General features: G+C 55.9%; 1 protein-coding gene across 1 annotated transcript; it reads right to left on the bottom strand.

Annotated features, from left to right (window-relative positions):
• Positions 1-3,869: 3,869 nt before the first annotated feature.
• On the bottom strand, positions 3,870-21,622 carry LOC121269333 (large neutral amino acids transporter small subunit 3-like). The gene is made up of 7 exons (XM_041173884.1): positions 21,409-21,622; positions 19,919-19,954; positions 18,239-18,362; positions 12,540-12,684; positions 11,294-11,367; positions 10,257-10,380; positions 3,870-4,204 (listed from the first exon to the last, which is right to left on the bottom strand). Exons 1-7 carry the CDS (start codon positions 21,620-21,622, stop codon positions 3,986-3,988), a joined length of 936 nt encoding a protein of 311 aa, XP_041029818.1. The 3' UTR covers positions 3,870-3,985.
• Positions 21,623-25,812: the final 4,190 nt, after the last annotated feature.

Genomic DNA, 25,812 nt, shown 5'->3' with positions numbered 1-25,812 from the left:
CCATACACACCGGCAGCTTTTTGAGCCTGTAGCTACCCCGGAGACCGGGGGGGTGGGGGGGGGTTTGGGGGGGTAGGGTGAGAAACTGGGACGGCCCCACAGTTTCCCAAAGCCCCTCGCTAGGGCCATTTCAGGGGGCAGTTAAGAGGCAGCCGCATGGCTGTGGGGTCTGGGAGTCACGTGTAGGCCAGACCGGGTAAGCATGGCAGATTACACTCCCTTCAAGGGACATTGGTGACCCAGATGGGGTGGGGGGTGGGGTGTTGTTTCCCTTTTTGTCTTACCACCACCCGGTGGTCACATGGTTCCTGAGAGTCGCATTTTATTTCCCCGTATTTATCAAATTAAATTTAAATACCCTCCCCCCCCACCACCCCCACCCCTCTCGCCTGCCCCCACCTACACACACACACACAACTGAGTCCAGGACATTTAACCGGAAGAATTAAGACCCATTCTCCTGATCCCAGACTCCACACGCGCGCACACACTCTGGGAAAGCATTCCTATTTGGTGAAGCCTACTGTAGTGCAATTGCCCCAGACAAGATGGCCGCCACTGGCTGGCAGCTGTCCCCTCCCCTCCCCTTCTCCCCAACCCAATCCCCCGCCCCACAACCCCACCCCCCCCCGCCCCCCCCAACAAAACAAGTTTCAAAGCGTCAGTTAACCTCTGCTCAATAGAGGAGAGGGGGGCAAGTCATGGAAGTCTTCTGATGAGCTTGAGGTAATCTTCCCTTTCAGAGGCCCAATCCCACCCCACCCCCCCGCCCCCCCCCACCACACACAACGCCAACACCCCCACCTCCACCCCAACGAGTCACGTCAACGTTAAGTCGCTTGGCGCACACGGAACGTCGATCCCACTCCAAGCCGACGCGTACGGCCGAAGGTCGCCAGGACAAACACAAGAACTGCCAAATTTCGGAGGGTGAGCACCAGTCGCGCGGCGGGAGGGATGGCCGCCGATCGGAGCCGGAGCTGCCCGGGTGACGCGTTTGCAGAGGCCAAAACAAAGGGAAAGGTCGGGGGTTGGTGTGGGGGAAGTGGGGGAAGTGGGGGGGAAGTGGGGGGGTGGGGGTGGGTGGTGGTTGGCGCTCGGTAAGGGCGGAGGGTTGTCGAGAGGGGATGCGGATGCGCGAGGCCTCGGATTGCATGTCCGCAGGGCCCGGAAGGTGACAGGGCAAGGTGGGCGGGCGAGCGTCCGGAATTGCTGCCCTGTCATTGGGCCGGGTATTGAGTCCAAAAGCAGGGGTGTGACGATGGCTTAGACGAATGAGAGGCGACCTTATTGAAACACGTGAGATTATTAGCGGGGGGGGGGTGGTGGGCGACTGGACAGGGTAGATACTGAGAGGTTGTTTCCCCTTGTGGGAGAGTCTAGGACCAGAGGGCATAATCTCAGAGTAAGGGGTCACCCATTTAAGAGAGAGATGAGGAGGAATTTCTTCTCTCAGAGGGTAGTGAATGTGTGGAATTCTTTACCGCAGAGAGCTGTAGAGGCTGGGTCATTGAGTATACTCAAGGCTGAGATAGAGAGAGATTATTAATCAGTCAGGGAATCGAGAGTTATGGGGAGGAGGCAGGATAGTGGAGTTGAGGATTATCAGATCAGCCATGATCTCATTGAATGGCGGAGCAGAACTCGATGGGCCGAATGGACCACTCCCACTCCCGCCAGCTTACGGTCTTTACGGGCCAGAGCTAGAATTTTGTGCGGTGGGGGGGGGGGGTTTCTGGTCTCTACATCACATGAAGGACGTCATTGACCTGGAGAGAGAGAGGGAGAGAGGGAGAGAGAGAGAGGGGGCAGAGGAGATTTACAAGAATGTCGGCAGGGCTGGAAAACTGCAGCGAACGAGGGGAGGTGGGATAGGCTGGGGCTGCTTTCCTTAGAACTTGAGGAGGAGCTAAATGAGGGGTGCAAAACGACAAGGGGGGCCTAGATAGGGTGGGCAGGGAAAGACTAGTTTTCTCTAGCCGAGGGGCCAATGACCGGCGGGGGTTTGGGGGGGGGGGTGCTGGTGGGTGTCTGGAATTCGCAGCCTGAGTTGGTGGTTCAAGGCTGAAACACTCAACTCGCTTAAACGGTACCCGGACCTGCATCTGGAGCGCTGGAACCGGCCAGGATAGGGACCAGGGGCTTGGGAAGCGGGATTAAAATGAGCGACTAGTTCCTCTCTTTATTTCCGGCCGGCACAGACAAGATGGGCTGAATGGCCCCCCTCTCTCTCTATCTCTCTCTCTCTCTGCGCCGTGACCTTCCTGTGGCTCTGCTTGATTAAAAAGCAAAAGGCTCGAGTCTTTGTTTCCACAGAAAGGGGTTCACCCTCCCCCACCTGACCCCACCGCCGCCCACCGCCCTCCCCCCCGAGCGTGAACACACGTCGTTTCTCGCGCGTGACCTTAAACGAACAAGCTCCCCGTGACGCTCTGGACCCGGTGGTCAGCGTCGTCGTCCGGCGCACTCTGGGTTGTTCAGCGGGTGCTGTCCCGATCGCAGATTGCGGCGAGGCCTCGCGTTTGGGGTTGCGCGAGGCCTGTGGTCTGCGGCACAGCCGAACCCGAAGAGCTAAAGGAGTGGTGGGGTGGGGGGGGGTGGGTGGGTGGGGAGGGGCAGGCCTGACCGATCCCGTCGGCGCCAATGGCCGGAACGTGAGACCCCGCCGCGTCCGGGAGCCGCGCTGGCGCCGGTCAACCGCGAGGCCGGCGGAGCCGGAGGGTGGCCTCGCTGCTCGTCAGGGCGGGCGGGGGTGGTGGGGGGTGGGGGGAGAACCCCGCTCGCCGTGGGCTGGGCCGCCACCTCGTACAAAGCTCGGGGGTGCCTACAGCCCCACCCACCCCCTTCGCCCACCCGCCCACCCCCTTCCCCCCCACCCCCACCACCCCCCCCCCCCCCCCCCCCCCCCACTACCACGCTGTCGCTCGGCGCCCTCACCCCCTCCGCCCTGGCCAGTCAAAGAGCCGACTCGCCTCGACTCGCCAGCCCATCGGCACCCGCTCCTCCCCGGCGGTATAAATCGTTGTCGAATGGTTCGAAATCCGGCATTCTTGCGTCTTTGCCCCGACGGAGTCCGCAGACTCCTCCAGCTTTGGCAACGCCACCCCCACCCCCCCACCTTCTCTCTCTCTCTCTCTCTCTCCCTCTCTCTCTCTCTCTCTCTCTCTCTCTCCCTCTCTCTCTCTCTCTCTCGCTCGCTCTCTCCCTCTCTCTCTCTCTCTCCCTCTCCCTCTCTCTCTCTCTCTCTCTCTCTCGCTCGCTCTCTCTCTCTCTCTGTCTCTTCAGCGAGGTTCAAGCCCACATCGCAAGACCCTCCGCCTGGGGGGGCAGAATAAGTAACTTTCCCCAGCCGAAAGGGATCAGGCCTCAGATTGGGAGACTTGGGTAACGGGGATCGGTGAGAGAGAGATAGAGAGAGAGAGAGAGAGAGAGAGAGAGAGGAATGGCGCGTTCGCGCAAATCCTCAACGTCACCGTCGTTGGCGAGGAGAAAATATATATATACACGTGTGTAGGGTAATCAATAAAAATATCGTGACGGAGCATCCATGCTCGCTTTAAAATATAAAAATAAAGGGTGCGGGAAAGGGCCCACTGGAAGAAAACCAGGAAGGACGTGTGGTGGTGGGGCCTATTTACAAAAGAACAGCAAAATTAGACCATTCATGTCCTCCCCCTTCACCTCCTCTAACCCCTCCCCCACCCCCCGCAACCCCCAACCAAGCAGGAGGTATCGTGGTTCCTCCAATGCGTGTTCGCTTACACGCACGTTGCTCGCGTGGGCCGGGGTGGAGGTGTTTGCGGGGGGAAGGTGGGGAAAGGTTTGTTTGATGGCTAACGGGAAAACAAAAGGTGGGGGTGGTTGGGGTGGGGGGGTGGGGTGGTCATGCAGAGTTTCGGGGTTCAATGAGGATGAGGGAGGGAGCGAGACAGAGAGAGAGAGAGAGAGAGAGAGAAGGAAGGACGGGCAGGCCTTCCTGCCAGGACTAGGCCGAGGACTCGTTGCTAGGGAGCAGGCCGTTGTGGGAGGCCTCGGGGGCCAGCTTGCCGGCAGAGGGCCCGTCTGACGGCTCCGTCCCCTCGGCCGGGACTTCCGGCCCTCGGCCCGCTGACGCCCGGTCCTTCAGGATGTTCCGACGGTGGTACCACAGGTAGCCGGGCAAGAGGAAGCCCGTGGCGGACAGGATCAGCAGGCCAATGTTCACCTGGAAGGGGCCAAGCAAGAGAGAGAGAGAGGGGGGTCAACTCCAGCGCAGCAGCGGCCCGGAATTCAAGTAGCGCCTTAATCCCGGTGAAACAGGCCCAGGCACCCGGGCAGGAGCATAAGCCAACGCCCAGCCGTGCAACGAGGCATTAGGGGAGCGGTCCAAAACCCCTGTCAACTGTGGAAGGTTTAAGGAGCACCGTAAAAAGGGGAGAGTGTGAGAGAGAGAGAGGGAAAGGGGCGGCGAGGTTTAGGGAGGGAATTCCAGAGCTCAGGGACCCCAGGCGGCTGAAGGAACAGCCGCCAATGGCGGAGCGATGGGAATCGGGTGATACTCAAGAGGCCGGAATTCGAGGAGCGCAGAGATCTTGGTGGGGCATAGGAGGGTTACAGACATAGGGAGGGTTGTAGGGGCTGGAGGAGGTTACAGAGATAGGGAGGGGTGTAGGGGCTGGAGGAGGTTACAGAGATAGGGAGGGTTGTAGGGGCTGGAGGAGGTTACAGAGATAGGGAGGGGTGTAGGGGCTGGAGGAGGTTACAGAGATAGGGAGGGTTGTAGGAGCAGGAAGAGATTACAGAGACAAGGTGAGTTATAGGGGCTGGAGGAGGTTGTTGGGGATGTAGGAGATAGGGAGGGTAGTAGGGATTGGAGGAGCTTAGAGAGATAGGGAGGGTTGTAGGGGCTGGAGGAGTTTACAGATATAGGGAGGGGTGTAGGGGCTGGTGGAGGTTACAGAGATAGGGAGGGGTGCAGGGTTTGGAGGAGGTTACAGAGATAGGGAGGGTTGTAGGCGCTGGAGGAGGTTACAGAGATAGGGAGGGGTGTAGGTTTTGGAGGAGGTTACAGAGATAGGGAGGGTTGTAGGCGCTGGAGGAGGTTACAGAGATAGGGAGGGTTGTGGGGGCTGAAGGAGGTTACAGAGATAGGGAGGGGTGTAGGGGCTGGAGGAGGTTACAGAGATAGGGAGGGGTGTGGGGGCTGAAGGAGGTTACAGAGATAGGGAGTGGTGCAGGGTTTGGAGGAGGTTACAGAGATAGGGAGGGTTGTAGGGGCTGGAGGATGTTACAGAGATAGGGAGGGGTGTAGGGGCTGGAGGAGGTTACAGAGATAGGGAGTGGTGCAGGGTTTGGAGGAGGTTACAGAGATAGGGAGGGGTGTAGGGGCTGGAGGATGTTACAGAGATAGGGAGGTTTGTAGGGGCTGGAGGAGGTTGTAGCGGCTGAAGGAGGTTCCAGAGATCGGGAGGGTTGTAGGAGCCGGAAGAGATTACAGAGACAAGGTGAGTTATAGGGGCTGGAGGAGGTTGTTGGGGATGTAGGAGATAGGGAGGGTTGTAGGGATTGGAGGAGCTTAGAGAGATAGGGAGGGGTGTAGGGGCTGGAGGAGTTTACAGATATAGGGAGGGCTGTAGGGGCTGGAGGAGGTTACAGAGATAGGGAGAGGTGTAGAGGCTGGAGGAGGTTACAGAGATAGGGAGTGGTGCAGGGTTTGGAGGAGGTTACAGAGATAGGGAGGGTTGTAGGCGCTGGAGGAGGTTACAGAGATAGGGAGGGGTGTAGGGGCTGGAGGAGGTTACAGAGATAGGGAGGGTTGTGGGGGCTGAAGGAGGTTACAGAGATAGGGAGGGGTGTAGGGGCTGGAGGAGGTTACAGAGATAGGGAGGGGTGTAGGTTTTGGAGGAGGTTACAGAGATAGGGAGGGTTGTGGGGGCTGAAGGAGGTTACAGAGATAGGGAGTGGTGCAGGGTTTGGAGGAGGTTACAGAGATAGGGAGGGTTGTAGGCGCTGGAGGAGGTTACAGAGATAGGGAGGGGTGTAGGGGCTGGAGGAGGTTACAGAGATAGGGAGGGGTGTAGGGGCTGGAGGAGGTTACAGAGATAGGGAGGGGTGCAGGGTTTGGAGGAGGTTACAGAGATAGGGAGGGGTGTAGAGGCTGGAGGAGGTTACAGAGATAGGGAGGGTTGTGGGGGCTGAAGGAGGTTACAGAGATAGGGAGGGGTGTAGGGGCTGGAGGAGGTTACAGAGATAGGGAGGGGTGTAGGTTTTGGAGGAGGTTACAGAGATAGGGAGGGTTGTGGGGGCTGAAGGAGGTTACAGAGATAGGGAGTGGTGCAGGGTTTGGAGGAGGTTACAGAGATAGGGAGGGTTGTAGGCGCTGGAGGAGGTTACAGAGATAGGGAGGGGTGTAGGGGCTGGAGGAGGTTACAGAGATAGGGAGGGGTGTAGGGGCTGGAGGAGGTTACAGAGATAGGGAGGGTTGTAGGGGCTGGAGTTAGTTACAGAGATAGGGAGGGGTGTAGGTGCTGGAGGAGGTTACAGAGATAGGGAGGGGTGTAGGGGCTGGAGGAGGTTACAGAGATAGGGAGGGGTGCAGGGTTTGGAGGAGGTTACAGAGATAGGGAGGGGTGTAGAGGCTGGAGGAGGTTACAGAGATAGGGAGGTTTTTAGGTGCTGGAGGAGTTTACAGAGATAGGGAGGGTTGTAGGGGCTGGAGGAGTTTACAGAGATAGGGAGGGTTGTAGGGGCTGGAGGAGTTTACAGAGATAGGGAGGGGTGTAGGGGCTGGAGGAGGTTACAGAAATAGGGAGGGGTGTAGGGGCTGGAGGAGGTTACAGAGATAGGGAGTGCTGGAGGAGCTTACAGAGATAGGGAGGGGTGTAGGGGCTGGAGGAGGTTACAGAGATAGGGAGGGGTGTAGGGGCTGGAGGAGGTTACAGAGATAGGGAAGGGTGCAGGGTTTGGAGGAGGTTACAGAGATAGGGAGGGGTGCAGGGTTTGGAGGAGGTTACAGAGATAGGGAGGGTTGTAGGGGCTGGAGGAGGTTACAGAGATAGGGAGGGTTGTAGGGGCTGGAGGAGGTTACAGAGATAGGGAGGGTTGTAGGGGCTGGAGGAGGTTACAGAGATAGGGAGGGGTGTAGGGTTTGGAGGAGGTTACAGAGATAGGGAGGGGTGCAGGGTTTGGAGGAGGTTACAGAGATAGGGAGGGGTGCAGGGTTTGGAGGAGGTTACAGAGATAGGGAGGGTTGTAGGGGCTGGAGGAGGTTACAGAGATAGGGAGGGTTGTAGGGGCTGGAGGAGGTTACAGAGATAGGGAGGGTTGTAGGGGCTGGAGGAGGTTACAGAGATAGGGAGGGTTGTAGGGGCTGGAGGAGTTTACAGATATAGGGAGGGCTGTAGGGGCTGGTGGAGGTTACAGAGATAGGGAGGGGTGTAGGGGCTGGAGGAGGTTACAGAGATAGGGAGAGGTGTAGAGGCTGGAGGAGGTTACAGAGATAGGGAGTGGTGCAGGGTTTGGAGGAGGTTACAGAGATAGGGAGGGTTGTAGGCGCTGGAGGAGGTTACAGAGATAGGGAGGGGTGTAGGGGCTGGAGGAGGTTACAGAGATAGGGAGGGTTGTGGGGGCTGAAGGAGGTTACAGAGATAGGGAGGGGTGTAGGGGCTGGAGGAGGTTACAGAGATAGGGAGGGGTGTAGGTTTTGGAGGAGGTTACAGAGATAGGGAGGGTTGTGGGGGCTGAAGGAGGTTACAGAGATAGGGAGTGGTGCAGGGTTTGGAGGAGGTTACAGAGATAGGGAGGGTTGTAGGCGCTGGAGGAGGTTACAGAGATAGGGAGGGGTGTAGGGGCTGGAGGAGGTTACAGAGATAGGGAGGGGTGTAGGGGCTGGAGGAGGTTACAGAGATAGGGAGGGGTGCAGGGTTTGGAGGAGGTTACAGAGATAGGGAGGGGTGTAGAGGCTGGAGGAGGTTACAGAGATAGGGAGGGTTGTGGGGATTGGAGGAGCTTAGAGAGATAGGGAGGGGTGTAGGGGCTGGAGGGGGTTACAGATATAGGGAGGGCTGTAGGGGCTGGTGGAGGTTACAGAGATAGGGAGGGGTGTAGGGGCTGGAGGAGGTTACAGAGATAGGGAGAGGTGTAGAGGCTGGAGGAGGTTACAGAGATAGGGAGTGGTGCAGGGTTTGGAGGAGGTTACAGAGATAGGGAGGGTTGTAGGCGCTGGAGGAGGTTACAGAGATAGGGAGGGGTGTAGGGGCTGGAGGAGGTTACAGAGATAGGGAGGGTTGTGGGGGCTGAAGGAGGTTACAGAGATAGGGAGGGGTGTAGGGGCTGGAGGAGGTTACAGAGATAGGGAGGGGTGTAGGTTTTGGAGGAGGTTACAGAGATAGGGAGGGTTGTGGGGGCTGAAGGAGGTTACAGAGATAGGGAGTGGTGCAGGGTTTGGAGGAGGTTACAGAGATAGGGAGGGTTGTAGGCGCTGGAGGAGGTTACAGAGATAGGGAGGGGTGTAGGGGCTGGAGGAGGTTACAGAGATAGGGAGGGGTGTAGGGGCTGGAGGAGGTTACAGAGATAGGGAGGGGTGCAGGGTTTGGAGGAGGTTACAGAGATAGGGAGGGGTGTAGAGGCTGGAGGAGGTTACAGAGATAGGGAGGGTTGTGGGGGCTGAAGGAGGTTACAGAGATAGGGAGGGGTGTAGGGGCTGGAGGAGGTTACAGAGATAGGGAGGGGTGTAGGTTTTGGAGGAGGTTACAGAGATAGGGAGGGTTGTGGGGGCTGAAGGAGGTTACAGAGATAGGGAGTGGTGCAGGGTTTGGAGGAGGTTACAGAGATAGGGAGGGGTGTAGGCGCTGGAGGAGGTTACAGAGATAGGGAGGGGTGTAGGGGCTGGAGGAGGTTACAGAGATAGGGAGGGGTGTAGGGGCTGGAGGAGGTTACAGAGATAGGGAGGGTTGTAGGGGCTGGAGTTAGTTACAGAGATAGGGAGGGGTGTAGGTGCTGGAGGAGGTTACAGAGATAGGGAGGGGTGTAGGGGCTGGAGGAGGTTACAGAGATAGGGAGGGGTGCAGGGTTTGGAGGAGGTTACAGAGATAGGGAGGGGTGTAGAGGCTGGAGGAGGTTACAGAGATAGGGAGGTTTTTAGGTGCTGGAGGAGTTTACAGAGATAGGGAGGGTTGTAGGGGCTGGAGGAGTTTACAGAGATAGGGAGGGTTGTAGGGGCTGGAGGAGTTTACAGAGATAGGGAGGGGTGTAGGGGCTGGAGGAGGTTACAGAAATAGGGAGGGGTGTAGGGGCTGGAGGAGGTTACAGAGATAGGGAGGGGTGTAGGGGCTGGAGGATGTTACAGAGATATGGAGGGTTGTAGAGGCTGGAGGAGGTTACAGAGATAGGGAGGGGTGCAGGGTTTGGAGGAGGTTACAGAGATAGGGAGGGGTGTAGGGGCTGGAGGAGGTTACAGAGATAGGTAGGTTTGTGGGGGCTGAAGGAGGTTACAGAGATAGGGAGGGTTGTAGGGGCTGGAGGAGGTTACAGAGATAGGGAGGGTTGTAGGGGCTGGAGGAGGTTACAGAGATAGGGAGGGTTGTAGGGGTTGGAGGAGGTTACAGAGATAGGGAGGGGTGTAGGGGCTGGAGGAGGTTACAGAGATAGGGAGGGGTGTAGGGGCTGGAGAAGGTTACAGAGATAGGGAGGGGTGTAGGGGCTGGAGGAGGTTACAGAGATAGGGAGGGGTGTAGGGGCTGGAGAAGGTTACAGAGATAGGGAGGGGTGTAGGGGCTGGAAGAGGTTACAGAGATAGGGAGGGGTGTAGGGGGGCTGGAGGGTCAGCGAGCACGGAGAGGGGGGTGGGGGGTGGTGAATAAAGGGCACTCGGAGCGAGTCTGGATATGGGAGCGTCGGAGGATCATTCAGCTCCTCGATGACCGTGACCACAGGAGCGGCAGCTTGACCGAGGATGAGGTGGGGGGTGGGGGGGGTTGGTGGGGGGGGGGAGGGCGGATGGTCAAGCGCGTCTCGGGACCTCCGTGTGTCCCATGGCCGTCGGAGCGGGTGAAAGGTCAGCCCCGGTCCGTCACTCCCCCATCAACCGTGCAGCGGCCTGAGTGAAGCCCTCCCGAGTCGAACAGCTGCCGATGCACCGCAGGGCCACAGGGGGTTGTCTAAGGGCGCACCAGCCTCAGCTCGAGGGAGGGGCTGGGGAAGTGACCACCCTGTTACTTTACCCCACCTCCCCCCCGCGCCCCCCCCCACCTTGCCTCAGGACCCCTCTGCTCACTTACCCAGAAGGGGTCACCCCTGAGGGGCCCCAACATGGCCATGAAGAGAAGCTGCTGGAGGAGAGCAAAAACCGCGCTGACCAGCGACTGTAGACCAATCAGCGATCCAAAATGATTGGTGGGATACCTGCGGAGAACACAGCAACGTCACAGGCGAGAGTTCCAGAACTACAGGCGAGACCCCCCTGAACTCATCTCCCCATCTACAGTCAGGCCCAGGGGCTGTTCATCCCCCCTATCGGAGGAGGGGTTAACCCCCTCACCCCATTTACACACACACACACACACACACACACACACACCGGGCAGTCTGTCCCCCTATCGGAGGCGGATTAACCCCCTCACCCCATTTACACACACACACACACACACACACACACACACACACCGGGCAGTCTGTCCCCCTATCGGAGGTGGATTAACCCCCTCACCCCATTTACACACACACACACACACACACACACACACACACCGGGCAGTCTGTCCCCCTATCGGAGGTGGATTAACCCCCTCACCCCATTTACACACACACACACACACACACACCGGGCAGTCTGTCCCCCTATCGGAGGTGGATTAACCCCCTCACCCCATTTACACACACACACACACACACACACACACACACCGGGCAGTCTGTCCCCCTATCGGAGGTGGATTAACCCCCTCACCCCATTTACACACACACACACACACACACACACACACACACCGGGCAGTCTGTCCCCCTATCGGAGGCGGATTAACCCCCTCACCCCATTTACACACACACACACACACACACACACACACACACACACGCACCGGGCAGCCTGTTCTCCTATCGGAGGGGGGATTAACCCCCTCACCCACCCTCTCCCCATTTACACACAAACACACACACACACACACACACACACACACACTGGGCAGCTTGTTCCCCTATCGGAGGGGGGGGGATTAACCCCCTCTCCCCGTTTACACCCAGGGCAGCCTGCTTCCGCATGCTTGAAGCAGGCTGCCGGTTTTCCAGCTCACCAAACGGGATCAGCGACACTTACACCACAGCGTAGAGACCACCACAGGCAGAGTGGATGAATCCGCGGACCACCGTGTGAAAGATAAACGTGAGGTACTGTAAAGCAAGGAAGAGCAGGAGAACAGTGTCAGGTTGAGCAGCGTGTCGCCAGTCCCTGACCGATAGGGACCTGGATTTCTAATTGTAAACCTGCACCGAGGAGTTTACACCGGGAGAATTCCTATGTAAACAGGTCACAAGTCCAACTGCACCATCCCGCCTGAGGTGGCGCTGTGGTTCCGTCGCTCAGCTTCAGAAATAATTCCCTGTTGGCCCCGAAGCCTTTCGCCACCTCACCAGGACCCAAATCAAGGACTTGATCGAAATGGGTCTGCTGCTCCCAGTTTAGGGGAATCGAAACCAATTTGTACACAGCAAGCTCCCGCAAACGGCGGAGGTAAATGCCTTGGCGAACTCTGTTTCTGTCGGGTTGATGGATTCGCACTTGAGCCCAGGAGACAGGGGAGAACACCGCGGCTTTCACCAAACAGAGGGAGTTTAGCCTCCGAGGGCCAGCGCTGGCAGACTGTCGCACTGACCGAGGGGGGAGGTCTCTCCTCTGGCGTGTTGCGGGGGTGGAGGGGGGGGGGGGCGGCGGGCAAGCTTGCATCCTTTGGTCGCCTCACATGCGTCAGTCATTTCGAGCGCACGTGCCGGTGTCGGTGGCCTCGCGCGTGAAACCGCCCTGCGTCTGTGCCAGTGCGAGAGCCAGTCCCTGCCCGCGTCCAAGTCACTCTGTCCCTTTGGCGTGAGTCTCCGACATCCGGCCCCCTGCGTCGGTCTCTGTCAGTCTGCGGATGTGTTTGCCTGTACGTCTGCCTGTCTCTCGGCCAGTGTGTGCGCGTATAAACGGGCTTCTGTTCTCCGAATCTGAGATCTCACAGGGTAACAGAGTCTGAATGGACTCCTGGTCTCTGAATGCCAGATCTAACAGTGTAACAGAGTCTGAATGTACTTCAAGTCTCCGAATGGCAGATCTCACAGTGTGAGAGAGTCTGAATGTACTCCAGGTCTCTGAATTGCAGATCTCACAGTGTGACAGAGTCTGAATGTACTCCAGGTCTCTGAATCGCAGATCTCACAGTGTGACAGAGTCTGAATGTACTCCAGGTCTCTGAATCGCAGATCTCACAGTGTGACAGAATCTGAATGTACTTCAGGTCTCTGAATCGCAGATGAAACACGGGGTGTCTGTCTATGAGTTCGAACCTCTCTGGGGACGAAGTTACCTGGAGAGGCAGAATGTTGATCAAACAGGTCACACCGAACAGTACAAGCAGCAGGTTTGTCAACACAAAGGCTCTGATGGCATTGCTCAGCTTCTGGATTGTTCTATCCCGTGGTCTCTTCGCTCCTGGAGAGTCAACTGTTGTACTGAGGTAAACAAATGGGAGGAGTGAATGATACCAGGGCAAGACTGTCCGAGATCATCATACAACCAGCTCCCTCACACTGTCACTCAGTAACCCCTCTCCCCCCAGCGCCCTGTGTTATTGACTGTATCTGTACTGATGTTAATCCAGCTCCCTCACACTGTCACTCAGTAACCCCTCTCCCCCCAGCGCCCTGTGTTACTCACTGTATCTCTACTGATGTTAATCCAGCTCCCTCACACTGTCACGCAGTAACCCCTCTCCCCCCAGGGCCCTGTGCTACTGACTGTATCTCTACTGATGTTAATCGTGCTCTCCTACACTGTCACTCAGTAACCCCTCACCCCCCAGCACCCTGTGTTACTGACTGTATCTTTACTGATGTTAACCGTGCTCTCCTACACTGTCACTCAGTAACCCCTCTCCCCCCAGCACCCTGTGTTACTGACTGTATCTCTGATGTTAATCCAGCTCCCTCACACTGTCACTCAGTAACCCCTCTCCCCCCAGCACCTTGTGTTACTGACTGTATCTCTGATGTTAATCCAGCTCCCTCACACTGTCACTCAGTAACCCCTCTCCTCCCAGCGCCCTGTGTTACTGACTGTATCTCTACTGATGTTAATCCAGCTCCCTCACATTGTCATTCAGTAACCCCTCTCCCCCCAGGGCCCTGTGTTATTGACTGTATCGCGAGTAATGTTAATCCAGCTCCCTCTCACTGTCACTCAGTAACCCCTCTGCCCCCAGCACCCTGTGTTACTGACTGTATCTCTACTGATGCTAATCCAGCTCCCTCACACTGTCACTCAGTAACCCCTCTCCCCCCAGGGCCCTGTGCTACTGACTGTATCTCTACTGATGTTAATCGTGCTCTCCTACACTGTCACTCAGTAACCCCTCTCCCCCCAGCACCCTGTGTTACTGACTGTATCTTTACTGATGTTAATCGTGCTCTCCTACACTGTCACTCAGTAACCCCTCTCTCCCCAGCACCTTGTGTTACTGACTGTATCTCTGATGTTAATCCAGCTCCCTCACACTGTCACTCAGTAACCCCTCTCCTCCCAGCGCCCTGTGTTACTGACTGTATCTCTACTGATGTTAATCCAGCTCCCTCACATTGTCACTCAGTAACCCCTCTCCCCCCAGGGCCCTGTGTTATTGACTGTATCGCGAGTAATGTTAATCCAGCTCCCTCTCACTGTCACTCAGTAACCCCTCTGCCCCCAGCACCCTGTGTTACTGACTGTATCTCTACTGATGTTAATCCAGCTCCCTCTCACTGTCACTCAGTAACCCCTCTGCCCCCAGCGTCCTGTGTTACTGACTGTACCTCTACTGATGTTAATCCAGCTCCCTCACACTGTAACTCAGTAACCCCTCTCCCCCCAGGGCCCTGTGTTATTGACTGTATCGCGAGTAATGTTAATCCAGCTCCCTCTCACTGTCACTCAGTAACCCCTCTGCCCCCAGCACCCTGTGTTACTGACTGTATCTCTACTGATGTTAATCCAGCTCCCTCTCACTGTCACTCAGTAACCCCTCTGCCCCCAGCGCCCTGTGTTACTGACTGTACCTCTACTGATGTTAATCCAGCTCCCTCACACTGTCACTCAGTAACCCTTCTCCCCCCAGCACCTTGTGTTACTGACTGTATCTCTGATGTTAATCCAGCTCCCTCACACTGTCACTCAGTAACCCCTCTCCCCCCAGCGCCCTGTGTTACTGACTGTATCTCTACTGATGTTAATCCAGCTCCCTCACACTGTCACTCAGTAACCCCTCTCCCCCAGCGCCCTGTGTTACTGACTGTATCTCTACTGATGTTAATCCAGCTCCCTCACACTGTCACTCAGTAACCCCTCTCCCCCAGCACCCTGTGTTACTGACTGTATCTGTACTGATGTTAATCCAGCTCCCTCACACTGTCACTCAGTAACCCCTCTCCCCCCAGGGCCCTGTGCTACTGACTGTATCTCTACTGATGTTAATCATGCTCTCCTACACTGTCACTCAGTAACCCCTCTCCCCCCAGCACCCTGTGTTACTGACTGTATCTTTACTGATTTTAATCGTGCTCTCCTACACTGTCACTCAGTAACCCCTCTGCCCCCAGCGTCCTGTGTTACTGACTGTACCTCTACTGATGTTAATCCAGCTCCCTCACACTGTCACTCAGTAACCCCTCTCCCCCCAGCGCCCTGTGTTACTGACTGTACCTCTACTGATGTTAATCCAGCTCCCTCACACTGTCACTCAGTAACCCTTCTCCCCCCAGCACCTTGTGTTACTGACTGTATCTCTGATGTTAATCCAGCTCCCTCACACTGTCACTCAGTAACCCCTCTCCCCCCAGCGCCCTGTGTTACTGACTGTATCTCTACTGATGTTAATCCAGCTCCCTCACACTGTCACTCAGTAACCCCTCTCCCCCAGCGCCCTGTGTTACTGACTGTATCTCTACTGATGTTAATCCAGCTCCCTCACACTGTCACTCAGTAACCCCTCTCCCCCAGCACCCTGTGTTACTGACTGTATCTGTACTGATGTTAATCCAGCTCCCTCACACTGTCACTCAGTAACCCCTCTCCCCCCAGGGCCCTGTGCTACTGACTATCTCTACTGATGTTAATCATGCTCTCCTACACTGTCACTCAGTAACCCCTCTCCCCCCAGCACCCTGTGTTACTGACTGTATCTTTACTGATGTTAATCGTGCTCTCCTACACTGTCACTCAGTAACCCCTCTCCCCCCAGCACCCCGTGTTACTGACTGTATCTGTACTGATGTTAATCCAGCTCCCTCACACTGTCACTCAGTAACCCCTCTCCCCCCAGCGTCCTGTGTTACTGACTGTATCTCTACTGATGTTAATCCAGCTCCCTCACACTGTCACTCAGTAACCCCTGTCCCCCCAGGGCCCTGTGTTATTGACTGTATCTTTACTGATGTTAATCGTGCTCTCCTACACTGTCACTCAGTAACCCCTCTCCCCCCAGCACCTTGTGTTACTGACTGTATCTCTACTGATGTTAATCCAGCTCCCTCACACTGTCACTCAGTAACCCCTCTCCCCCCAGCGCCCTGTGTTACTGACTGTATCTCTACTGATGTTAATCCAGCTCCCTCACACTGTCACTCAGTAACCCCTCTCCCCCAGCACCCTATGTTACTGACTGTATCTCTACTGATGTTAATCGTGCTCTCCTACACTGTCACTCAGTAACCCCTCTCCCCCCAGCACCTTGTGTTACTGACTGTACCTCTACTGATGTTAATCGTGCTCTCCTACACTGTCACTCAGTAACCCCTCTCTCCCCAGTGCCCAGTGTTACTGACTGTACCTCTACTGATGTTAATCGTGCTCTCCTACACTGTCACTCAGTAACCCCTCTCTCCCCAGCGCCCTGTGTTACTGACTGTATCTCTGATGTTAATCCAGCTCCCTCACACTGTCACTCAGTAACCCCTCTCCCCCCAGGGCCCTGTGCTACTGACTGTATCTCTACTGATGTTAATCATGCTCTCCTACACTGTCACTCAGTAACCCCTCTCCCCCCAGCACCCTGTGTTACTGACTGTATCTTTACTGATGTTAATCGTGCTCTCCTACACTGTCACTCAGTAACCCCTCTCCCCCCAGCACCCCGTGTTACTGACTGTATCTGTACTGATGTTAATCCAGCTCCCTCACACTGTCACTCAGTAACCCCTCTCCCCCCAGGGCCCTGTGCTACTGACTGTATCTCTACTGATGTTAATCATGCTCTCCTACACTGTCACTCAGTAACCCCTCTCCCCCCAGCACCCTGTGTTACTGACTGTATCTTTACTGATGTTAATCGTGCTCTCCTACACTGTCACTCAGTAACCCCTCTCCCCCCAGCACCCCGTGTTACTGACTGTATCTGTACTGATGTTAATCCAGCTCCCTCACACTGTCACTCAGTAACCCCTCTCCCCCCAGCGTCCTGTGTTACTGACTGTATCTCTACTGATGTTAATCCAGCTCCCTCACACTGTCACTCAGTAACCCCTCTCCTCCCAGCGCCCTGTGTTACTGACTGTATCTCTACTGATGTTAATCCAGCTCCCTCACATTGTCACTCAGTAACCCCTGTCCCCCCAGGGCCCTGTGTTATTGACTGTATCTTTACTGATGTTAATCGTGCTCTCCTACACTGTCACTCAGTAACCCCTCTCCCCCCAGCACCTTGTGTTACTGACTGTATCTCTACTGATGTTAATCCAGCTCCCTCACACTGTCACTCAGTAACCCCTCTCCCCCCAGCGCCCTGTGTTACTGACTGTATCTCTACTGATGTTAATCCAGCTCCCTCACACTGTCACTCAGTAACCCCACTCCCCCAGCACCCTGTGTTACTGACTGTATCTCTACTGATGTTAATCGTGCTCTCCTACACTGTCACTCAGTAACCCCTCTCCCCCCAGCACCTTGTGTTACTGACTGTACCTCTACTGATGTTAATCGTGCTCTCCTACACTGTCACTCAGTAACCCCTCTCTCCCCAGTGCCCAGTGTTACTGACTGTACCTCTACTGATGTTAATCGTGCTCTCCTACACTGTCACTCAGTAACCCCTCTCTCCCCAGCGCCCTGTGTTACTGACTGTATCTCTGATGTTAATCCAGCTCCCTCACACTGTCACTCAGTAACCCCTCTCCCCCCAGCGCCCTGTGTTACTGACTGTATCTCTACTGATGTTAATCCAGCTCCCTCACACTGTCACTCAGTAACCCCTCTCCCCCAGCACCCTATGTTACTGACTGTATCTCTACTGATGTTAATCGTGCTCTCCTACACTGTCACTCAGTAACCCCTCTCCCCCCAGCACCTTGTGTTACTGACTGTACCTCTACTGATGTTAATCGTGCTCTCCTACACTGTCACTCAGTAACCCCTCTCTCCCCAGTGCCCAGTGTTACTGACTGTATCTCTACTGATGTTAATCGTGCTCTCCTACACTGTCACTCAGTAACCCCTCTCTCCCCAGCGCCCTGTGTTACTGACTGTATCTCTGATGTTAATCCAGCTCCCTCACACTGTCACTCAGTAACCCCTCTCCCCCCAGCGCCCTGTGTTACTGACTGTATCTGTACTGATGTTAATCCAGCTTCCTCACACTGTCACTCAGTAACCCCTCTCCCCCAGCACCCTGTGTTACTGACTGTATCTCTACTGATGTTAATCCAGCTCCCTCACACTGTCACTCAGTAACCCCTCTCCCCCAGCACCCTGTGTTACTGACTGTATCTGTACTGATGTTAATCCAGCTCCCTCACACTGTCACTCAGTAAACCCTCTCCCCCCAGCGCCCTGTGTTACTGACTGTATCTGTACTGATGTTAATCCAGCTCCCTCACACTGTCACTCAGTAACCCTCTCCCCCCAGCACCCTGTGTTACTGACTGTATCTCTACTGATGTTCAGCGAGGGGCTGAATGGGGCCTCCTCCTGTCCCTGTGTAACAGGCTCGAGGAGGGGGGCTGAATGGCCTCACCTGTTCCCCCCCCTCCCACAACCTCTCACCTGACCGACTTCTCTGACGTCTCCACACATTCCTTCAGGCGCCAGTCCATGATGTAGCCAATCAGGGGGGAGGTGAAAAGGCACAGCAGCTGGAGGATCCCAAATATGGACGAATAGAAATTCACTGAAGGGAGAGGCAGAGAAAGGGAAATGAATTCGCCTGCGATCGCACACGTCAACTTATTAAGGATGCCGGACAGCCAATGTAGGCCGGTGCACTTGACATGAGCCCAAGATGAAGCCTGAGCCTTGACTTTTCTCACTGTTTTGGCCTCAGGACCATCCTGACCCGCAGTAGCAGGCCTTGGCCACCAGATGACTCCAGAGGCCGCGAGGGAAAGGCTGAACCACCCTCTGGTGGCTGCAGTGGGGAAATGCAGGGGCTCAGCTGCCTTAAAGGGACAGGCCACCAGCAACAGCCAGGGGCAAGCAGCTGACGGTCAACAGCAGCACTCCCTCAGTACTGACCCTCTGACAGTGCGGCACTCCCTCAGTACTGACCCTCCGACAGTGCGGCGCTCCCTCAGTACTGACCCTCTGACAGTGCAGCACTCCCTCAGTACTGACCCTCTGACAGTGCGGCTCTCCCTCAGTACTGAGCCTCCGACAGTGCGGCGCTCCCTCAGCACTGACCCTGCGACAGTGCGGCACTCCCTCAGTGCTGACCCTCTGACAGTGCAGCGCTCCCTCAGTACTGACCCTCTGACAGTGTGGCACTCCCTCAGTACTGACCCTCCGACAGTGCGGCACTCCCTCAGTACTGACCCTCCGACAGTGCGGTGCTCCCTCAGTACTGACCCTGTAACAGTGCGGTGCTCCCTCAGTACTGACCCTCCGACAGTGCGACGCTCCCTCAGTACTGACCCTCCGACAGTGCGGCACTCTCTCAGCACTGAACCTCTGACAGTGCAGCACTCCCTCAGTACTGACCCTCCGACAGTGCGGCACTCCCTCAGTACTGACCCTCTGAGAGTGCGGCGCTCCCTCAGTACTGACCCTCCGACAGTGCGGCACTCCCTCATTACTGACCCTCCAACAGTGCGGCACTCCCTCAGTACTGACCCTCCGACAGTGCGGCACTCCCTCAGTACTGACCCTCCAACAGTTCGGCACTCCCTCAGTACTGACCCTCTGACAGTGCGGCACTCCCTCAGTACTGACCTCCGACAGTGCGGCACTCCCTCAGTACTGACACTCCGACAGTGCGGCACTCCCTCAGTACTGACCCTCCGACAGTGCGGCACTCTCTCAGCACTGAACCTCTGACAGTGCGGCACTCCATCAGTACTGACCCTCTGACAGTGCAGCGCTCCCTCAGTACTGACCCTGCGACAGTGCAGCACTCCCTCAGTACTGACCCTCTCACAGTGCGGCGCTCCCTCAGTACTGATCCTCCGACAGTGCAGCGCTCCCTCAGTACTGACCCTGCGACAGTGCAGCACTCCCTCAGTACTGGCAGGTAGTGTGTAACTGGATTATAGGCCTCCAATCTCTGGGCTGGACAGTGGTTAGGATGAAGGGGAGTGAATTTGAACCCCCGATCTTCTGCCTGGAGTGCAGAGGAAAGTTACCCACTGCATCTAGGCAGACACCAGTCTTCCCATACCCTGGAACATGAAGCGAAGAGATGTCTCTTCATGATGTCTGCCACTCGCTGCACTGCAAAACAGTCTCACTTACCGATGTCCTCTGCTTCATGAAGTAAATCGTCATTTCCTGAAAAATAAATCATCAGCATTAGGTGACATTCATCAGGTGTCTGTTCACTCTCTCTCAGAGAGATATCTGTACATTGACTGGTGTCTCTCAGTCCCTCTCTCTCTCAGGGAGATATCTGTACACTGACTGGTGTCTCTCAGTCCCTCTCTCTCTCAGGGAGATATTTGTACACTGACTGGTGTCTCTCAGTCCCCTCTCTCTCTCAGGGAGATATCTGTACACTGACTGGTGTCTCTCAGTCACACTCTCTCTCAGGGAGATATCTGTACACTGACTGCTGTCTCTCAGTCCCCTCTCTCTCAGGGAGATATCTGTACACTGACTGGTGTCTCTCAGTCCCCTCTCTCTCTCAGGGAGATATCTGTACACTGACTGGTGTCTCTCAGTCCCCTCTCTCTCAGGGAGATATCTGTACACTGACTGGTGTCTCTCAGTCCCTCTCTCTCTCAGGGAGATATCTGTACACTGACTGGTGTCTCTCAGTCCCTTCTCTCTCAGGGAGATATCTGTACACTGACTGGTGTCACTCAGTCCCCTCTCTCTCAGGGAGATATCTGTACACTGACTGGTGTCTCTCAGTCCCTCTCTCTCTCAGTGAGATATCTGAACACTGACTGGTGTCTCTCAGTCCTCTCTCTCTCTCAGGGAGATATCTGAACACTGACTGGTGTCTCTCAGTCCTCTCTCTCTCTCAGGGAGATATCTGTACACTGACTGGTGTCTCTCAGTCCCCTCTCTCTCTCAGGGAGATATCTGTACGTTGACTGGTGTCTCTCAGTCCCCTCTCTCAGGGAGATATCTGTACAATGACTGCTGTCTCTCAGTCCCCTCTCTCTCTCAGGGAGATATCTGTACACTGACTGGTGTCTCTCAGTCCCCTCTCTCTCAGGGAGATATCTGTACACTGACTGGTGTCTCTCAGTCCCCTCTCTCTCTCAGGGAGATATCTGTACACTGACTGGTGTCTCTCAGTCCCTCTCTATCTCAGGGAGATATCTGTACACTGACTGGTGTCTCTCAGTCCCACTCTCTCAGGGAAATATCTGTACACTGACTGGTGTCTCTCAGTCCCCCCTCTCTCTCAGGGAGATATCTGTACACTGACTGGTGTCTCTCAGTCCCCTCTCTCTCAGGGAGATATCTGTACACTGACTGGTGTCTCTCAGTCCCCTCTCTCTCCGGGAGATATCTGTACACTGACTGGTGTCTCTCAGTCCCCTCTCTCTCAGGGAGATATCTGTACACTGACTGGTGTCTCTCAGTCCCCTCTCTCTCAGGGAGATATCTGTACACTGAATGGTGTCTCTCAGTCTCCTCTCTCTCTCTCAGGGAGACTGACACTGGGTGTAAAGTGGGGGTCACACACTGTCAGGGTAATGTAGAGGGAGATCTACACTGTATCTAACCTGTGCTGTACCTGCCCTGGGAGCGCTCGAGAAGCGGACACTCACTCATTCCGTGTGTTACGATGAACTCCAGCATCTTGTTCATGCTCCCCATGTAGAATATCAGGCGGAGCTGGGTCATTCCCATGGTAACGAGGGTCCAGAGGAAAATGGCGGAGAATACACTCTTGCGAAATGGGACCGACGCTGTGGAAGAGAAGGAGCCAGAAACACCGGGAGGTGAGAAGCAGAATATGTCGACAATGGAACTGGACACCATTCCCAACAGGTCCGTCAGCCCATCTGATCCATCTCTGCCGGGGCAGGTGCCCCTTGACCCCCTCCCATTCTCGCCCACCTCCCTCACCCCCTCCAACACATCCCTCTGTTCCTCTCTCTCCCTCGTGTGTTTATCCAGCTTCCCCCCCATCAACCCTTCGATGCGATTCCCCTCGGACACTCCCCACGGGAGCGAGTCCCACACTCTCCCCGCTCCCCGTGGGAGCGAGTCCCCCATTCTCCCCCATGGGAGCGAGTCCCACACTCTCCCCGTGGGAGCGAGTCCCACACTCTCCCCGTGGGAGCGAGTCCCACACTCTCCCCGTGGGAGCGAGTCCCACACTCTCCCCGTGGGAGCGAGTCCCACATTCTCCCCCATGGGAGCGAGTCCCACACTCTCCCCGTGGGAGCGAGTCCCACACTCTCCCCGTGGGAGCGAGTCCCACACTCTCCCCGTGGGAGCGAGTCCCACACTCTCCCCGTGGGAGCGAGTCCCACACTCTCCCCGTGGGAGCGAGTCCCACACTCTCCCCGTGGGAGCGAGTCCCACACTCTCCCCGTGGGAGCGAGTCCCACACTCTCCCCGTGGGAGCGAGTCCCACACTCTCCCCGTGGGAGCGAGTCCCACACTCTCCCCGTGGGAGCAAGTCCCACTCTGCTCTTTTCTAGAGAAAAGAGCCCACGTTTTGAGCGTTTCTCACTGGGCTGATGTCTCAGTACTGCTAACATTCGAGTAAACCTCTGCAGCCTCTCCAGTGCCTTTAGAGTTGTTCTGTCACAAGGAGGCCAGAAATGTCGATAGTTAGACCAAGACTGATCGGCAATCAGAGGGCACGTTTGTGTTAATGTCTGAATGTTACCACGAAGGAGAGTCGCACTGTCGGAAGGTCAGTACTGAGGGAGTACCGCACTGTCATAGGGTCAGTACTGAGGGAGTGCCGCACTGTCGGAGGGTCAGTACAGAGGGAGTACCGCACTGTCAGAGGGTCAGTACTGAGGGAGTGCCGCACTGTCGGAAGGTCAGTAATGAGGGAGCACCGCACTGTCGGAGTGTCAGTACTGAGGGAGTGCCGCACTGTCGGAGGGTCAGTACTGACGGAGCGCCGCACTGTCGGAAGGTCAGTAATGAGGGAGCACCGCACTGTCGGAAGGTCAGTACTGAGGGAGCGCCGCACTGTCGGAAGGTCAGTACTGAGGGAGTGCCGCACTGTCGGAGGGTCAGTACTGAGGGAGTGCCGCACTGTCGGAGGGTCAGTGCCGAGGGAGCGCCGCACTGTCAGAAGGTCAGTACTGAGGGATTGCCTCACTGTCGGGGGGTCAGTACTGAGGGAGAGCCGCACTGTCGGAGTGTCAGTACTGAGGGAGTGCCGCACTGTCAGAGGGTCAGTACTGAGGGAATGACACTCTACCTTGACTTTGACACAAGTTAGAGGACTCAGTGAGGGATGTCACATCGGGTTGAGTGACAGCCCAGTTCCTTCCCCACCCCCCAGGGACATCTCACTCACCTGATCCCCGTCTCAATGACACAGACTCTGCAATTTAAAATGTCACCATTCAGAGAGGGACACTGAACCCTCAAGTTTGTTTACTATTAAGGCAACATCCGTATTTATTTCAACAACAGTGTGACAGGAATACAAACAATTCAAAATAAACACAGGGCATTGGCAGGCCAGTGAGAGAGAGAGAGAGAGAGGGTGTAGGCAGAGAGAGAGAGAGAGAGAGGGTGTAGGCAGAGAGAGAGCGAGAGAGAGAGAGAGAGAGGGTGTAGGCAGAGAGAGAGAGAGAGAGAGAGAGGGTGTAGGCAGAGAGAGAGAGAGAGAGAGAGAGGGTGTAGGCAGAGAGAGAGAGAGAGAGAGAGAGAGAGAGGGTGTAGGCAGAGAGAGAGAGAGAGAGAGAGAGAGAGAGGGTGTAGGCAGAGAGAGAGAGAGAGAGAGAGAGAGAGAGGGTGTAGGCAGAGAGAGAGAGAGAGAGAGAGAGAGAGGGTGTAGGCAGAGAGAGAGAGAGAGAGAGAGAGGGTGTAGGCAGAGAGAGAGAGAGAGAGAGAGAGAGAGAGGGTGTAGGCAGAGAGAGAAAGAGAGAGAGAGAGAGAGAGAGGGTGTAGGCAGAGAGAGAGAGAGAGAGAGAGAGAGAGAGAGGGTGTAGTCAGAGAGAGAGAGAGAGAGAGAGAGAGAGAGGGTGTAGGCAGAGAGAGAGAGAGAGAGAGACAGAGAGTGAGAGAGAGGTGTAGGCAGAGAGAGAGAGAGAGAGAGAGAGAGAGAGGGTGTAGGCAGAGAGAGAGAGAGAGAGACGGTGTAGGCAGAGAGAGAGAGAGAGAGAGAGGGTGTAGGCAGAGAGACAGAGAGAGAGAGAGAGAGAGAAGGTGTAGGCAGAGAGAGAGAGAGAGAGAGAGAGAGAGGGTGTAGGCAGAGAGAGAGAGAGAGAGAGAGGGTGTAGGCAGAGAGAGAGAGAGAGAGAGAGAGAGGGTGTAGGCAGAGAGAGAGAGAGAGAGAGAGAGAGAGAGGGTGTAGGCAGAGAGAGAGAGAGAGAGAGAGAGAGAGAGAGGGTGTAGGCAGAGAGAGAGAGAGAGAGAGAGAGGGTGTAGGCAGAGAGAGAGAGAGAGAGAGAGAGAGAGAGGGTGTAGGCAGAGAGAGAGAGAGAGAGAGAGAGAGAGGGTGTAGGCAGAGAGAGAGAGAGAGTGAGGGTGTAGGCAGAGAGAGAGAGAGAGAGAGAGAGGGTGTAGGCAGAGAGAGAGAGAGAGAGAGGGTGTAGGCAGAGAGAGAGAGAGTGAGGGTGTAGGCAGAGAGAGAGAGAGAGAGAGTGAGAGAGGGTGTAGGCAGAGAGAGAGAGAGAGTGACGGTGTAGGCAGAGAGAGAGAGAGAGAGAGAGAGAGAGGGTGTAGGCAGAGAGAGAGAGAGAGAGAGAGAGAGAGAGAGAGGATGAAGAGAGAGAGAGAGAGAGAGAGAGAGAGGGTGTAGGCAGAGAGAGAGAGAGAGAGAGAGAGGGTTGTTGGCAGAGAGAGAGAGAGAGTAGAGGGTGTAGGCAGAGAGAGAGAGAGAGAGGGGGTGTAGCAGCGAGAGAGAAGAGAGAGAGAGAGAGAGAGAGAGGCTGTAGCAGAGAGAGAGAGAGAGAGAGAGGGTGTAGGCAGAGAGTGAGAGAGAAAGAGAGAGAGAGAGAGAGAGGGTGTAGGCAGAGAGAGAGATAGAGAGAGAGAGAGAGAGAGAGGGTGTAGGCAGAGAGAGAGAGAGAGAGAGAGGGTGTAGGCAGAGAGAGAGAGGGAGAGAGGCTGTAGCAGAGAGAGAGAGGAGAGAGAGAGAGAGAGAGAGAGGGTTGTAGGCAGAGAGAGAGAGAGAGAGAGAGGGGGTGTAGGCGGAGAGAGAGAGAGAAAGAGAGAGAGAGAGAGAGGGTGTAGGCAGAGAGAGAGAGAGAGAGAGAGAGAGGGTGTAGGCAGAGAGAGAGAGAGAGAGAGAGGGTGTAGGCAGAGAGAGAGAGAGAGAGAGGGTGTAGGCAGAGAGAGAGAGAGAGAGAGAGAGAGAGGGTGTAGGCAGAGAGAGAGAGAGAGAGACGGTGTAGGCAGAGAGAGAGAGAGAGAGAGAGAGAGAGGGTGTAGGCAGAGAGAGAGAGAGAGAGAGGGTGTAGGCAGAGAGAGAGAGAGAGAGAGAGAGAGAGAGGGTGTCGGCAGAGAGAGAGAGAGAGAGAGAGAGAGGGTGTAGGCAGAGAGAGAGAGAGAGAGAGAGAGAGTGTAGGGAGAGAGAGAGAGAGAGAGAGAGGGTGTTGGCAGAGAGAGAGAGAGAGAGAGGGTGTAGGCAGAGAGAGAGAGAGAGAGAGGGGGTGTAGGCAGAGAGAGAGAGAGAGAGAGAGAGGCTGTAGGCAGAGAGAGAGAGAGAGAGAGAGGGTGTAGGCAGAGAGAGAGAGAGAAAGAGAGAGGGTGTAGGCAGAGAGAGAGAGAGAGAGACAGGGTGTAGGCAGAGAGAGAGAGAGAGAGAGAGAGAGAGGGTGTAGGCAGAGAGAGAGAGAGAGAGAGAGAGAGAGAGGGTGTAGGCAGAGAGAGAGAGAGAGAGGCTGTAGGCAGAGAGAGAGAGAGAGAGAGAGAGAGAGAGAGGGTGTAGGCAGAGAGAGAGAGAGAGGGTGTAGGCGGAGAGAGAGAGAGAAAGAGAGAGAGAGAGAGAGAGGGTGTAGGCAGAGAGAGAGGGAGAGAGAGAGAGGGTG

Source organism: Carcharodon carcharias, chromosome 24, assembly GCF_017639515.1.
Source record: "Carcharodon carcharias isolate sCarCar2 chromosome 24, sCarCar2.pri, whole genome shotgun sequence".
Taxonomy (NCBI): Eukaryota; Metazoa; Chordata; class Chondrichthyes; order Lamniformes; family Lamnidae; genus Carcharodon; species Carcharodon carcharias.
This window is presented reverse-complemented; position numbering and strand designations above follow the sequence as displayed.